The 14,563-nt window shown below is 38.5% G+C and overlaps 1 protein-coding gene across 1 annotated transcript; it reads right to left on the bottom strand.

The window, feature by feature from the left end:
• Positions 1-154: 154 nt before the first annotated feature.
• Positions 155-13,387, bottom strand: cds2 (CDP-diacylglycerol synthase (phosphatidate cytidylyltransferase) 2). The gene is made up of 14 exons (XM_086076666.1): positions 13,179-13,387; positions 10,905-10,991; positions 10,440-10,582; positions 10,278-10,374; positions 9,829-9,926; positions 8,870-9,009; positions 8,159-8,217; positions 7,119-7,201; positions 6,839-6,926; positions 6,662-6,730; positions 6,234-6,386; positions 4,525-4,644; positions 3,944-4,047; positions 155-3,847 (listed from the first exon to the last, which is right to left on the bottom strand). Exons 1-14 carry the CDS (start codon positions 13,248-13,250, stop codon positions 3,712-3,714), a joined length of 1,449 nt encoding a protein of 482 aa, XP_085932792.1. The 5' UTR covers positions 13,251-13,387; the 3' UTR covers positions 155-3,711.
• Positions 13,388-14,563: the final 1,176 nt, after the last annotated feature.

The raw sequence follows: 14,563 nt of genomic DNA, 5'->3' as shown, positions 1-14,563 counted from the left end.
GCTCGTCATCTTTTGGTGAGACTCCGATAGTGATCATGTTGCTGCACACCTCTGCACAAAGATGCAATGCAGTCTCAGTTATCATCAACGATGCTGTAGAATGAGGCTGTGAATAAATTACATAAGGGAAGCGAAACAACACACATAGACAATAGCGTCTTTAGCATGTTTTTATTTTCCGACAAGGCAAAGTACATTTTAGCCTTAAGATTCTTTCTATAGACAAATATACAACACAAAGCACTCCACTGCTGAAGAAGAATACAACTCAGACTGATTTACAGGGGAGCAAAAATAATAATAATCCTCAAAGGCGATCAAACAATATGTGGCTAAGAAATGTTGCACCACTTAATACATTCTTTAAGATGTCCTGCTTGGCAGTATTGTAATTATGGTCCACACTGGCTTTTCCGTGTGTTACACCAATGATTTATTATAGTTAAAGTCTTCAGTCTTCCTCTACGTGTTATGAGTAGGAAATTAAATATATTTTGAAATTGTCATTTTTGGCAAATGTTTCTTCTAATATAAGCAGGAGTGCTCTTGCTCCATCTAGTGGCTGCCTCTAACAAGGACAGGGCTTGATTTAAAAATAAAAAATAAAAAAACATCACAGGGACACAAACGCTATACTGTACTCAGAGAAAACAAAAACAAAAAAGTCCTGATAAAAGGACACAACAGTAGTATCTGTGTAGCGTCTAACTGCATTGCAACGGGAGCACAGAAAAGGCAACAAATCAGTCAACAAACAGCTCATTGCAACAAAGCGCACACTTCTATGCTATTGCAATGTACTTTCCTAAATTACAGTATAACTTTAAATATTCCCTTACACTATACAAAATATTAAAGCACACCAAAAATAGCTCTAAAATCTTAAATGTATAATATAACTTTGAAGTTGCTGAAATAAATAATTTATGGATAAACTTACACGTGGCTATGCGATTGTCCAATGGAAAGTATGAATGACATGTCTTTCTTACGTTTGAACAAAAGAACACACATCTCGCCTAGTTTCAGTGTATCATAAGAAAAAAAGGTTTGAGCCTGAATTCAAAAACTGCGGGGAAAAAAAGTTTGGTGGACATCTTATTCAGGATGTGATTGATTTCATGTCTGGGTCATGTTCTGAAAAGGTTGACTGCACATTTATAAGCTGGTCAATAATATGACTGGCTTGAGAACAACGGGACCAAATAGTGACCTGCATGTCTCTGCTACATTCCTATCTGGCTTTAACTAAATACATATCGCCGAGATTCAGCATAAATCTATTTTAGCAAGTCTTGGACTTGACGATGCGAATGTTTCTTGTAACAGAACATAGAGACCAAATGGATGTGCACAAACAATGGCGCAAGTATGATGTAAGAATTAAAAAGGTTCATCTTCAGCTTCACCGCCACTAATTGATGACTTTGACCTGGAATACTGTCATTTAAGCCAACACACCTCAATATCCATATTACTAATGTAAACATGTCATCTCCGTGTGGGTCTAATCCACACCACTGCGCCTTCCTATACATCAATAACATAAACTAGATAAACAGAAAAGTAGTACTTTCAAAGAACATTTCTGGTTGGTTGGTAGAATTAAATAACACAAATACCATACTAGTTTTGCAGCTCTAAAGGATGACTTGAAACATGTCCAATAGGGGCAATCTTATTTTTGAGTTAGTCACCACCACACTGTCATTTTAAATGTAAGTGAATTTATCCTTAAGCTGTTACAAATTACATTTACTGTCAAATATTCTGCAACTACAATATACAAACATAACCAGAATTGCAGTAGGTGACCCCAACGGTGGGAGAATACTTGAAACTGCAAAATATTAATTTGACCATTTAACATAAACCTTGGCAGTATTTATTGAAGCAGTAATGAACTTTGACTGCTGGGTAATGCACCGATGAATTGTTTACGAAAACATTCACTATTGTCAAGCGCTCAATATATCGGTCAAACTGTGGCAGTGAAAGGATCCAAATGTTCCCTTTGAGCATTGTGAGGAATCATCAGAATTACAACTGACAGTCAATAGAACATAATGCACAAACCTTGAATGTCTGACTTCACAGATAAAATTACTAGCACGACAAAAGCTAAATGTCTAACAAAAACAACATGTTTGTGTTCATCTGGTTAATAAAGAATTTGTCAGTAACAAGCGTGGTGCTCCGTCCCTTTGCATTGACCTCAAATTGTGCTCCACACAAACAAAGATTGGATTTACTTTGTCGATACGTAGCACTTCCTGACCCTTGACCCTGCCAAATCATTCAGACTTAACTTTCATGCTTCCGCATGACAATACATAACGCATGATGGGGTTCAGGTTGTGAAATGAGTGGCAGTGAAAAGACCATTAAATATACACAGACAGTTATAATCATCTGTCAAAAAACAAAACAAAACTCCCAGCCATACAAACTCGAATTCCAATAAAATTGGGACATTGTGTAAAGCAAAAATAAAACAAAATTGTTTTTTGCAAATCCTTTTCAACCTATATTCAATTGATTACACTACAAAGACGACATTTAACTGATAAACATTATTTTCACAAAGATTCTTGTGTTTTGAATTTGATGCCTGCAACATGTTCCATAAAAAAAAAAAAAAAGACTGGGAAATTATTGGTCAAAAAGCACCTTTATGGAACATTCAAGATGACGCAAAAGCCATATATCAACAACACACAAATGCCACCAGCTCCTCTGGGGCCAAACTCATCTAAGATGCACTGACACAAAGTGGAAAAATGTGCTGTGGTCTGATGAGTCCACATGACAAATTATGATTGGAAATCATGGGCTTGGGGTCCTCCGGGCAAAAGAGACTTTTCAGGAACGTCCCCGTTTATTTCTGCACGTGTTTACAACAGTGTGGCTTCATTGCAGTTCAGACCCATCTCCCATTGAAAATGTGTGGCGTATTATGAAGCGCAAAATAAGACAAGGGGAGATCCTGGACTGTTGAGCAACAGAAGTTGCACATCAAGAAGAATGTAAAAAAATTCTACCTACAAAGCTTCAACAATTAGTGTACTCAGTTCCCAAACAGTGTGTGTTGTTAAAAGGAAAGTTGATGTAACACCGTGGTAAACATACTTCTTTGGAGGGTGTTGCTGGCATCCAATTCAAAATGAGTGAATATTTGCCACACAAATTTTTTTTATCAGTGACAACATTGAATATCTTCTTTGTATTCAATTGAATGTAGTTTTAAAAGGTTTTGAAAAAAATATTGTATTGTTTTCATTCACGCTTTACACAATGTCCCAACTTCATTGGAATTGGGGTTTGTACTACAACAGAGCTGATATATAAAAACTGTATAAATATTAAAATTCACAACAAAATAATTCAATAGAGAGGGTAACAATACAGTGAGTGACATTTGAGAGCAGTGCAATAAAAAAATTATGCACAATAAAATATCAAAACACAGAGAATATTGTGTACAGGTGGAAAAGGATGTTCAACAAACAGTGGGAATAGACTGAAAGGCTTGAATGGAAAAGTGTACAGTACTGAAACCAAGAAATATGTGTGATTCACAAATAGCATGGAAACACACACACAACTCATACCCAAATGAAATGGAATGACCCGAGAGAGCCTTTTTCTTCTGATTTTCCTTTTTTTCTCATTAGAGAAAAGTTTCCCACAGAGCTTCGAAGTGTCACCGTTCTAAGCGATCGCCTCCTCCAGCGCAGGCAGCAAGCCCTTCTCTGTTAGGTGAGCCTTCAAAGAATTGAAAATGTAAAGCTGCTGGTCGGCGCGGAGGGCCAGGAGCTGCTGGATCACCTTGCTAGGGTTGGGGCCCCTGAGAAGTGCAATCAAGCCAATCAAAAACAACCACTTCATGAAAGGACTTGGCAAACGACCATAGAGTTTTGAAGAAACATTTGATTGCATTTACCTGATAAAGCTAGCAATGTAGACATTTACAAATGTGGCCATGAGGTATTGGCAGTCAAATCGGTCCATTATGCCACCATGTCCTGGAATAGTGTTGGCAAAATCCTGGGGGGAAAAAAAGACATTTAATATTGCCTTGGCACAGAAGCTGGATGTTCAACTTAAATGTTAGCAGTAGGCATGGGCCGATATGAGATCCTTTTGGTATGATAAGCGTGAGCAAAAATATCAGGGTATTAAAATTACAGCAATTTTTAACAAATATTTGTGTAAAACCCCATTAAACATATGTTATGTTATTTCTAAATACAATATCGAATATATGCAAGGAAGAAAAGAAACATCAACCATGTTAAGTTTAAATAATAGGCAGGCATGTTTGCAGTGTAACTTCAAAGAGGCTTCTCATTTACGCAACTTTGCAAGCAGCCAATCATATTTTGCCCTGCTTAGAAGTCCCATAACCCTTATGGGTGACAGCCAGTATTAGCGGTTATTGAAACTTTGACTTTTTAAAAACAAAATAACCAAGCCAGTAAACGGACAAGCCCAGGCCCAGGCCATGCAAAAGTAGCAGCGTACCTTTATCTTAAAGGCTCTCTTAAAGCCGCTGGCAAAGAATCCACCAAAGGGTCCAACGATGGAGGCAAATGTGGAAAGGGCGATGCTGTGGATTTGGAATGGATAGAGACGAACTGTGGTCTGCAGACACAAGTGGGACAAAATTAGACGGAGACAGTCGGTGACGCCACAACTACAGAGACAATTAAGTATTGTGACCGATTCAGTGTACTCGTATATCAAATCAATTTTCCTTAATTATTGAGATTAACTGAAATTCCCATAATCCCTTCCAGACTCCGAAAATCCACCAGCATTGTTAATATATGTTTTTACTGAAGGAAAATAGCACTCTATTGTAGAAAAAATATATAAGAGAATGTAAGGAACAGGCTTGGGGCGTAACGGAATACATGTACCGCCATTACGTAATCAGATTGCACTTTTTTTTTTGTTTTACTGTATTCCATTACAGTTACAGTTACAGGGGGAAAAAAAATAATCAGTTTACAGGTACATTTATTAAAAATGGGGATTACAATTTCTACAATGAGAGAAAGTGCGAAAGAGGGTGAGCGACAGAGAGAGAGAGAGAGAGAGCGAGAAAGAGCGAAAGAGGGCGAGCGACAGAGTGCGAGAGAGAGAGAGAAGGACAGCGCAAAGGAGAGCGCATGCACGCCCGCGCAAATGGGACCGTTGCTACATGTCGGGGAGGTGGGAACGAACGAACTGACTAGTCATGTCCTCCACACGCGGGCAGTTTGAAAAAGCTTCACGGACGGGAAGAGGAAATGGCGACCGGTATTCACTGGAATTTACTCGGAGCGAAAGTTTGAGCTGAGATTCCCGCGGCATGCTACGCACTGTAGCTTCTTGCTAGCTAGCCTACAACCATGTGTGAGTGAGTTACACCTTCCAAACAAATCTTCCTCCCACCAATTCACTATTTAAACATCATACACAACATCTATCTATCTAACTATCTATCTGTGAGGTGTGGTTGCTTTTAGTGACAGTTCGAAAACAGCATATGGCCTTCAATCAATCAATCGCCGACATGCTTTTTAATTACACAAAGATTTTTGCTATTTGTAGGCTGCCCGGGTCCCTATCACTCCCGCAAATAGCAGGGGCACATTGTATAGAATATATATTGTGGTGATAATTCTTTTTATTTTGTCTTCATGAGCATACTCAATTTGGAGTAATCCAAAAGTAATCCAGTTACACTACTTAAATATTATGGTACTTGGATTACGTTACTAACTACATTTTTTTAGCAGGTAACTTGTAACTGTAATGGATTACATTTTTAAAGTAACCCCCCCAACCCTGGTAAGGAAACACACTGTCTCCATCAAGTGTAATTACTCTAACACATATGTGTGCCTTTATGGGGCATGGCCTAGTGAGTGACATCAGAAACTGGAATCAGGTTATTTTAAGCCTAGTACATACAAGGATTTGTCCAATTTTAAGATAGTGTTTATCTGACACAGGCAGAGATGTGGAGCTGCCCCGTTTGATAACCAGCTGAAAGTGCATTGGCTCCCCTTGCCCACACGTGAGGCTTGCTTAGAACTCAAATTTGGGCTCGCAACACAATACAAAGCAATACAATTGACAGAAATGAGTCAGCCGACTATTAAGTCAAGGTACTACTGCACTTTTGTGGCCAAATTTGCTCATCCAAGTCTGAAGGCTTCTTGTGCCATATGCTGTGGACTCACCCATCCAGTGACAGACTTGAGGATGCTGGGAAGGGTGTAGTCCTGAAGCTGGAAAAGTTCCGGTGGCTCGCAGTCCACCTGGAAACTGTTGGAATCGTTGTTGAACTCGACTGGACATACGAAGTAGCGGAAGCCTGCCATCACGTAGGAGAGCTGCCAGGAAAATCAAGGTTTCAGATTACTTAGTTATAGGAATGATGCTTAACTGATCAAATAGCAGAAATGAAGGGCTAAACAAAGTGAAGCAATGTTTTCACCAAGCTATAGTTTTGATGATTTGAAACCGCAACCATTTTCACATGATGTGTGACGTCAGATAGCTTTCAACATTCAAGTTTTAATCTACTTGTTCGGGTTCACACAGAGACACAAGAGAATTAGACAATTATTTACAGTTGTCTAAAAGACAACATAAAAAAAATAGTCACCATGATGCCAAACAAAATGGTAGCAAAGAATCCACCGATGAAACCCTCCCACGTCTTCTTTGGCGACAGCTGTAGAAGACACAGTACAAGTACGTGGAACAGCTCCTTAATACACGCGTAACATGTAGCGTAACAAACGAAAGAAGGGATTAGCAGCGCACCACCAAGCCCACCAACCTTAATGAGAGGAGTGCGACCGAAGAAGAAACCAAACATGTAGGCCATAATATCATTACAGATCACACAGGAAATTGGCACAATAAACCTGTTAAAAAAAGCACAAAGAGAATGAAAATTGTTTGTTTAAATCTTGCAAGGGTTACAAGTAAACACCTTTGCTCCTTATTTCTACATTTTATGATTTTGAATGCTGCACATTCAAAAAAAGAACATCTTCAAGTATTGCATTTTCTGCTCGTTGAACAAAATGTGTACAGTGCACACAGTGTTTACATACCAGATCATCCCTTCAAACAGGTTGTGAATGATGAGGTGAGACTGCGTCACCACAATCAGCAGAGTCACGTGAGTCCACCCAAACTGATGGAAAAAGATACATCAACAGGTTTGTATTGCCAACTGCGTTTTTATTTTGAGTACTAATTTCTACAGTGAGTTGTCTATAACTGGGATAATGCATATTAATCAACATTTTACAATGTAAATGTGCCCAAGTTAGCCAAGATAAGCTAATTTTCATTAGCAGTCCCGAGGGCAGATGTAAAATGAAAGTCAATGTGAAGTAGTCGTCACAGGGCGGCCATCTTGGGACAGGGCTGCTCGATCACTCATAACATTACAATCAATGGAGCACGGACTTTGAAATAACTGTATATTGCTCAACTCTCCCAAATTCAACCAATTTTCATTTTTCTTATGAGAGATGACAGACTATGCCACGTTTTTCAAAAAGAAAATCAGTGATTTAAACATTCAGCCTGAATAATAGCCATGTTGTTAAGGTTTGTAATAAACCAATCTGTTCCTAAATGCGACCTCTGAATATTTAAGTGGTTAAATCATAGACCTTAACAGCAGCAGCGGTGATTGCTTCACCAATTCTACTGAGTAAGTAGACCATTTTTTTAACATTGCATCTTACAATGTCTAATTCAGTCCGACAAGAAAATGTAAACAACCAAGACAGACTAGCAAGAAATGATCATTTTGAACCCAAAGCAAATTGGAAACATAATAAATGAAATAGTTAGCAATAAACAAAACACGAAGACAACACTTAAGCAAATTGCTAAAGAGAAGAGGCTAGAAGTTCCACATCAATTATCTAAAGAAACACTGGAAATGACTGAAGAGTGCAAATCATAGGATGGGCAAGGTGTCTGGTTTTTTTTTTTTGCATTTGAGATGACAACCTGCCAATAATTTCTAGGCCAACCACTTCCCCACGCCTCAAGAAACTGATTCCCTCTTGCAGGCCTCATTAATAACCCAGCTTCCCTCAGGGGGGATGCTAAGAAGAGACCGGATGCTACTTACCATGTAGAACTGAAGGCGGTAGTGCTTCTTCACCAAACTCAGCACAAACATGCAGAAACCTGAAGTGTGAACATGGTCATCAATGCAATGCCCATTACAGGCTAGGCAATCGAGTCACAATTCAGGTCATCTTTAGATAAGCCAATTAATTATAGTCTGACTTTGGCTAAAAAGCCCATGTTGATATGCAGCAGAGCGTCTCAAGGTCGCTACATCCTATTAATAGTCTGAGGACTGAGGAGACGGTGCCCTTGCAGATCAGTCATAAAATGGAAATACAAATCATTTGTCTCTTATCAGCTCTTATTAAAAAAAATTTTTTTAAAAAAGACTTGCTTTTTATTTTAGCCCCAAAGCTTTTATGGCTGAAGAGGAAAGAAACCAAGAATTTCCTGTTTATCTAACAAGGTGAATCCATATCAACGCCTTCATAAAATAATCGCCTAGATCATGTTTTTTGATTTTTCGGGAAACATTTTTTTTTATCCATTTGCATCATGAGGAGATGATTCAGGCACACAAAAAAAAAGGGAAAAAAATGACGTAGGCAATTATTTTAAGAGGGTGACGATATGTGGTATCTTCAGTCTACGCTCTTTCAAACTGCTGCTTGCTGTAACTAATTACAAAACCGGGCAGCTCAAAGCCACCAGTGATTACGGACCACTACCATGACAACTAACTATAGCTAATGTGAGTCAAGTGTTGTACCTGTGAGGTAGAGAGCAAAGGAGATAAAGCGGTGGTATTTGCTGAGGATGCGAAGTGGCTCTTCCCTTTGCACCAGCGTGAAGAAGTAATCGGTGACGGTTTCGCCATAGAAGAAGTAATTGACGCAGAGCAGGAAGTACCTGTTGGGAAGAGTGTTGACACGCTAATCTCACGCGCTTTACAGCAGCAACATGCGTTCAGTATCTCCAGAAAAAGAAACTGCAAAGCATCACGCCTGATGGGAAGACATTGGATTCTGAGCAGGGAATCAGCAGGGGAAGCCGTCTGTCAGAAAACCTTCACCAATTTGCTGCAGAATAATTCCTCTGCAAGTACTGTGCCTTGGGGGGGGAAAAGTATTCATACCCTTATAACCACAAATTTATTACGATTTTATTTGATCAACAAAGTAGTATATAATTGTGAGGTGGAATGGAAATGTTACAGAGTTGTACAAGACTTCTGACGGCAATTGATTGCAATGGATTGTATTTAGGGGTTATCAGAGGACCAGGGTATGAATACAAATAAACACTTTTTAGATTTATATTTGCTTGATATTTTGAAAATTGTACAGTATAAAATTATCGTTCCACTTCACAATTATGTAGGTGCTATTTTGTGTTGGTCTGTCACACAAAAATTTAACAAAATCCATTCAGGTTTCTATGGTCGCAAAATGGGGAAAGGGTCAAGGGGTATGAATACTTTTTCACGGCAGGATTAATGTCATGATAAGGCTGAACATCACAGGGTATACAAATCTGAAGCTCTACAGTACATCACTGCAGCTGTCCTTTACTTCTACTTTCACTTAAACTCTAATACCTACTCTAAAAAAATTCAAACTGTTAAAACAACAAACCTCGGCAAATCTGCAACAAAATAGACAAAATATAAAACAATATGATAAGAAGAAAAGAAAAAAACCATTAAATTTTGTAAGTGTAGGTCCTCACCAACTCAGTGTCCTGAACCATGGCAGATGATAAGAGTGGTAAACGCTGTAACCAATGGTGATGATTTCTTGGAAGCATTTGATCTGAACACACAGGACCTATACAAGGAGACGCACAATTATAAGGGAGGAAACGGATAATCCAGATTAACTCATTTGATCAATAGAACACAATATTCTGTGGGCCTTGCAAAATCTGTCAAAAATGTCAGTGAAAATGGCTGGGAGTGAATGAGTAAATAAAGCATTATAAATTGTTTGATTTGAAGTAGAAAGCTGTGAACTATCTGTAGCCGCCCTTTCATCCAGATCCAAACCAATATTCATTCTAATTCTAAAACGGAGACATTTGTTTGTGTGTAAGACTGCAACAACATCCAAAACAAAGATATCTGCATAATATCATATAGCTTCCAACATGCTTATTCCATTGCTGCCGGTCATACTCACAATCATCATAAGCACCATGGGGCCCAAGTAGATGATCAAGAAGAAAAAGGAAATCATGGCAAGTGTAAGGATCCCTCGAACCCACCAGTTCTTCCATCTAAAGGAGATGAAGACATGAACATTTGGCTTCCTGAAGGAGGAAGGAAGGTGATGTCAATTCACCTTGAGGAGAGTCCGGACAAAGCTTTATTCAACACCACTGGTGTGTCATCAGGTGGCACTGGCACCTCCGGGACCCCTGAGTCCACTTTGGGGTCACTGTCCGTCACTCCATCTTTTTCCGACCTTAGCTCACTGTCTGAACCCTAAAAAGCAAACACACATAGAAGCAATTCAATGGTGACACACATGCCTGCTGTACCATAAATTCTTATTATTGTTTCACTATATTGCGAGTTGATTGACAAAATGTCCCCAATGTAGCTGCTTATGATTCAAGTAGTATTGCATACTGTATATTTTCTTCTGCCTTTGGAAAAGAAAATGGAACTATGTCCTGGACCTGAATCAATAAGTTTCAGCAAGCTGCTCACGAGAGGAATGCCTTCTGAATTCACTGACCATCACTCTTCAGTTGAACAATCATGTGTGACACACAGCAACACAGAAAAAGCGAACTGTTCATACCTCGACTGACCCTTCTGCTGCAGTGACCAAATTAGGCTTGGAGTCAGCGCCACAGAGCAGATGGTCGACTGGCGGTGTGATGTGCTCCTAGCAACATAAAAAGCGAGATTCAGCAAGCTAATGTCACAATCCAACACACATTCATTCACATGGATATTTTTACAAGAAATTCTGGTGGAATAATATTGTCTCAGATTGAATATTCGTAGAATTGCATTCATATCATAACAACAAATCCACTCGATATGGACAAGTGAACAAAAATCAATCATTGTACATCTGGTGGTTCCCATGGAGACAATAGCCTTTTTTCAGGATGCTTGAGTTAAAAATAGCCCTCCGTCTAACATAAACACCCCACCAATACTCCCACTTCATTAGCCCTGTTAGACCGCAGGGAACTTGGAGCTCCTGTTTTTGGAGTGTTAAATTGATGATTTAAAAAAAAAAAAAAGGGGGGGGGGGGGGGGAATAACATTCTCTACTGATTCTTTACTCTTAGATATGATACACATAAACACACTGTAGGCCCTTCACAAATAAAACAAATAAGAAATATGCTTGTGATTTCGTTTTCAATAGAGAATTAACCATAAAAATGGAACATAATAAACTGCTTTGAAATTAAAATATGTAGACACATACTTGAAAACAACCGAATATGACAATCCATGACATACAACTCTCATCTAAAGGTCAGTTTGACATTTTATTAAGACCCCAACTAAAACACTAGTTGCATTCGAAATGTGATTTACTTGGCAATGAAGAACAATGATTCAGATAGAGAGAGTTTCTAGTAGAAAATAAGATACTCATTACTTACTAGGACGCTGTCATAGTACTCATACAATATTCAGTACCTCTAAATTCTGGAAATCAGGAATGGCATCTGGTCTGTCTTACTCAACACTTAATGGTTGTGGTTCAGTGTCGCATAAGTGTTTATTGAAATGTTAGCATCATCTCACATATTTGAAATACTGAGAAGTTAGTCTCTCTGTGGGAGCATGAGTCTCAGATTCTTGGTGGACAGATGGACATTAGTGCAAAGACTAGAAATTGTCTACAACAAGATGTCACCAAGGTCAGAAAGAAAAGAGTTGATTTACAGCATATCATACACACTCGCAAATACAGTACCATGTAAATACTGTTATTGGATGTGTATCCAGGTTTGGGGAATCCAGGTTCAGAAAGTTAAAATCCTGCAACAGATTGGCTTTAGCCACAGTGGCTTCTACTCTACTGGCAGGCAAACAAGCTCGTATCCACCTGTTGAGTAGAAGCACCTGTGGGTTCAAGCAAACTGTTTCAGGGTTTCTACATTCTAGACCTGGATTCCCAAACCCTGGCCTGGTAATATCACTGATTACATTAGAGAAATCAAATTATACTCATTGACTGTGTATTTCAGTGACAGACTTGCCACAATGGATCTCGCTTCATACCCATAAACATCATTTTTGTTATGAAATGTCACACAATACAACAGTCCACTATTGCAGAACTAGGTAGCATTTGGCCCATGGAAAAAGCTTACCATTGATTTAGCATTCACACAAATATTTGACAGTCCAGTTAACAATTGGTATTTGTTTTTGGACAGGTCATCATAACTCATGATGAATTCCTGGTGCATTTGAATTTTTTTGCAAAAGCTTTTAACTTAATCATTCACAGTGCCCACATCCATCACTGCGCCGCGCCACGCCCCCTTCTCGTTCCACCCGCAATTTGACAACAACAAAACCCATTTCCTGCCTTTGTGTACATGAACATGAAATACAACGTTGTGTGTGTGTGTGCACACGTGTGTGTGCGTGTGCGTGTGTGTGCAGGTTGCAAGGCAAAGTTGCAAACCCCATCAGCCCTGTCTCAAGCGGCTAGTAACCGTGGACATAAAAACAACCAAGAAAATATTTCTACAATTTCTAGTCTACGTTTATGGATGACTGACGAACAGAAGAGATGCATAATAAACCGTAGATGGTGTATGATACTGTATTTTCACATTTTGAATTTACTCTTGCTGTTGTTGTTCGATGACGACAGTCAATATGATCGGAATCAGTTTGCTATATAAATAAATTAACAACAACGGCGTCTTAAGATAAATGTGCCTTTAATAGAACACCCCTTTCACATTTAAAGGCTTCCACAATTTTCGCATGACTCTACTAACGCGAGCACTGTCCTAAATGAATTAGCTAGATGGCTAACTAGCGTTAGCATCACATTGCAATGACAGAAGCGCGTCCAAGCTAACGTTACCTTGTCCTCGGACGGCTGATGTTGTAACGTCGCTTCGGTGTCTTTGGCTCCACGGTGCCTCAGCTCTGTCATCTTGGCAAACCACGACCAAACGATAACGGCAAAGGTCCTGCGGTTCCGTGACACTTGGATTTCTTCTGGTTAAAATTCTGCACGGTTTTAGTTTAGGTAATTAAAACCCCGCCGAATTAAGTGGGAGTGAAATGCAACTTCACTTCCGCTTTTCAAAATAAATGTTCTATCCAGGCGGATAGATGGGTCAGGCAATTTGTAGATTAGAATATATTAAATACTTAAATTTAAATCACTTCATGTTGTTCAGAACAGTGATACTACATAGTGGGTTAGCACATCTGCCTCACAGTTCTAAAGTTACGGGTTCGAATCTCAGCGTGGTCTACCTGTGTGGTGTTTGCGTGATGGATGGATGGATGGATGTTGGAGAGATGCTTCCTGACTACTGCACTCTCCACCAACTAGTTGTCTGTAGCCGACTTGAACAAATAGTGTGGAATTCTGCAAGTTTAGTATTGATCCAATGCCTTGTAAATACAGGTTCTAAATACCGTACTTTAATTTGGACACTAATGCAAATACTTTTAATGCACCATAAAATTGGTATTTGTGATTTCATTTTCATGTCCTTTAACTATTTGTCATTTTTATTTGGATCATCAATTAGCCAAGACTCAGGAGAGATTCTGGGCAAATTTTACATGTTAATTGAAAACATTTTTATGTGTACAGTTTTTAAATACAACTTTTTGTTCAGAAACAGTAGAACAGTTTTGTTTTAATGTTGTTGTTTTTTATCCCCATTCATTATTATTATATTATGGATTTTAAATCAACATGAATAAATAACATGCAGCACACAAAATTTTTTGTTTGTTTGTTTGTTTGTTTTTTGTAATACAGCGTGTCCAAATGTATCACAAAATCGTTTCACTCCCTCTCATGTAGAATATGTTTTTTGGAAATGCAATTAAAAATAATCCCATTTAGTGCAATTTATTTATTTTATTGGTTTTATTTTGTATTTATTTATTACGGAACCTACACTCATCAAACATCGTACAAAAGTCTGAATTCAGAGACATATTCATCATTATAATATGATTTAAAAAAATAGCTGGTGTAATAATGTAACTACAGCTGTAATTAAAAATAGGTAGAACGAACAATTTACATTGACAAACGCATTGACTGCATAGAAAACAAATTTAAAAAATAGGAAAATGTATCAATTATATGCAACCCCTTCTGACGAGAAGAAAATTTGGGGGATGGGAGGCATGACCTCTTCATTTAAAAAAAAAAAAATAGATGGGGATGGAGGATGTTATAGGAAGGGAATGTATAGCTTGCTAAATTATACAATCCAT

The sequence above is a fragment of the Leptonotus elevatus genome, chromosome 5 (genome assembly GCF_054856555.1).
Source record: "Leptonotus elevatus isolate MCC_2025b chromosome 5, RoL_Lele_1.0, whole genome shotgun sequence".
Classification (NCBI taxonomy): domain Eukaryota; kingdom Metazoa; phylum Chordata; class Actinopteri; order Syngnathiformes; family Syngnathidae; genus Leptonotus; species Leptonotus elevatus.
This window is presented reverse-complemented; position numbering and strand designations above follow the sequence as displayed.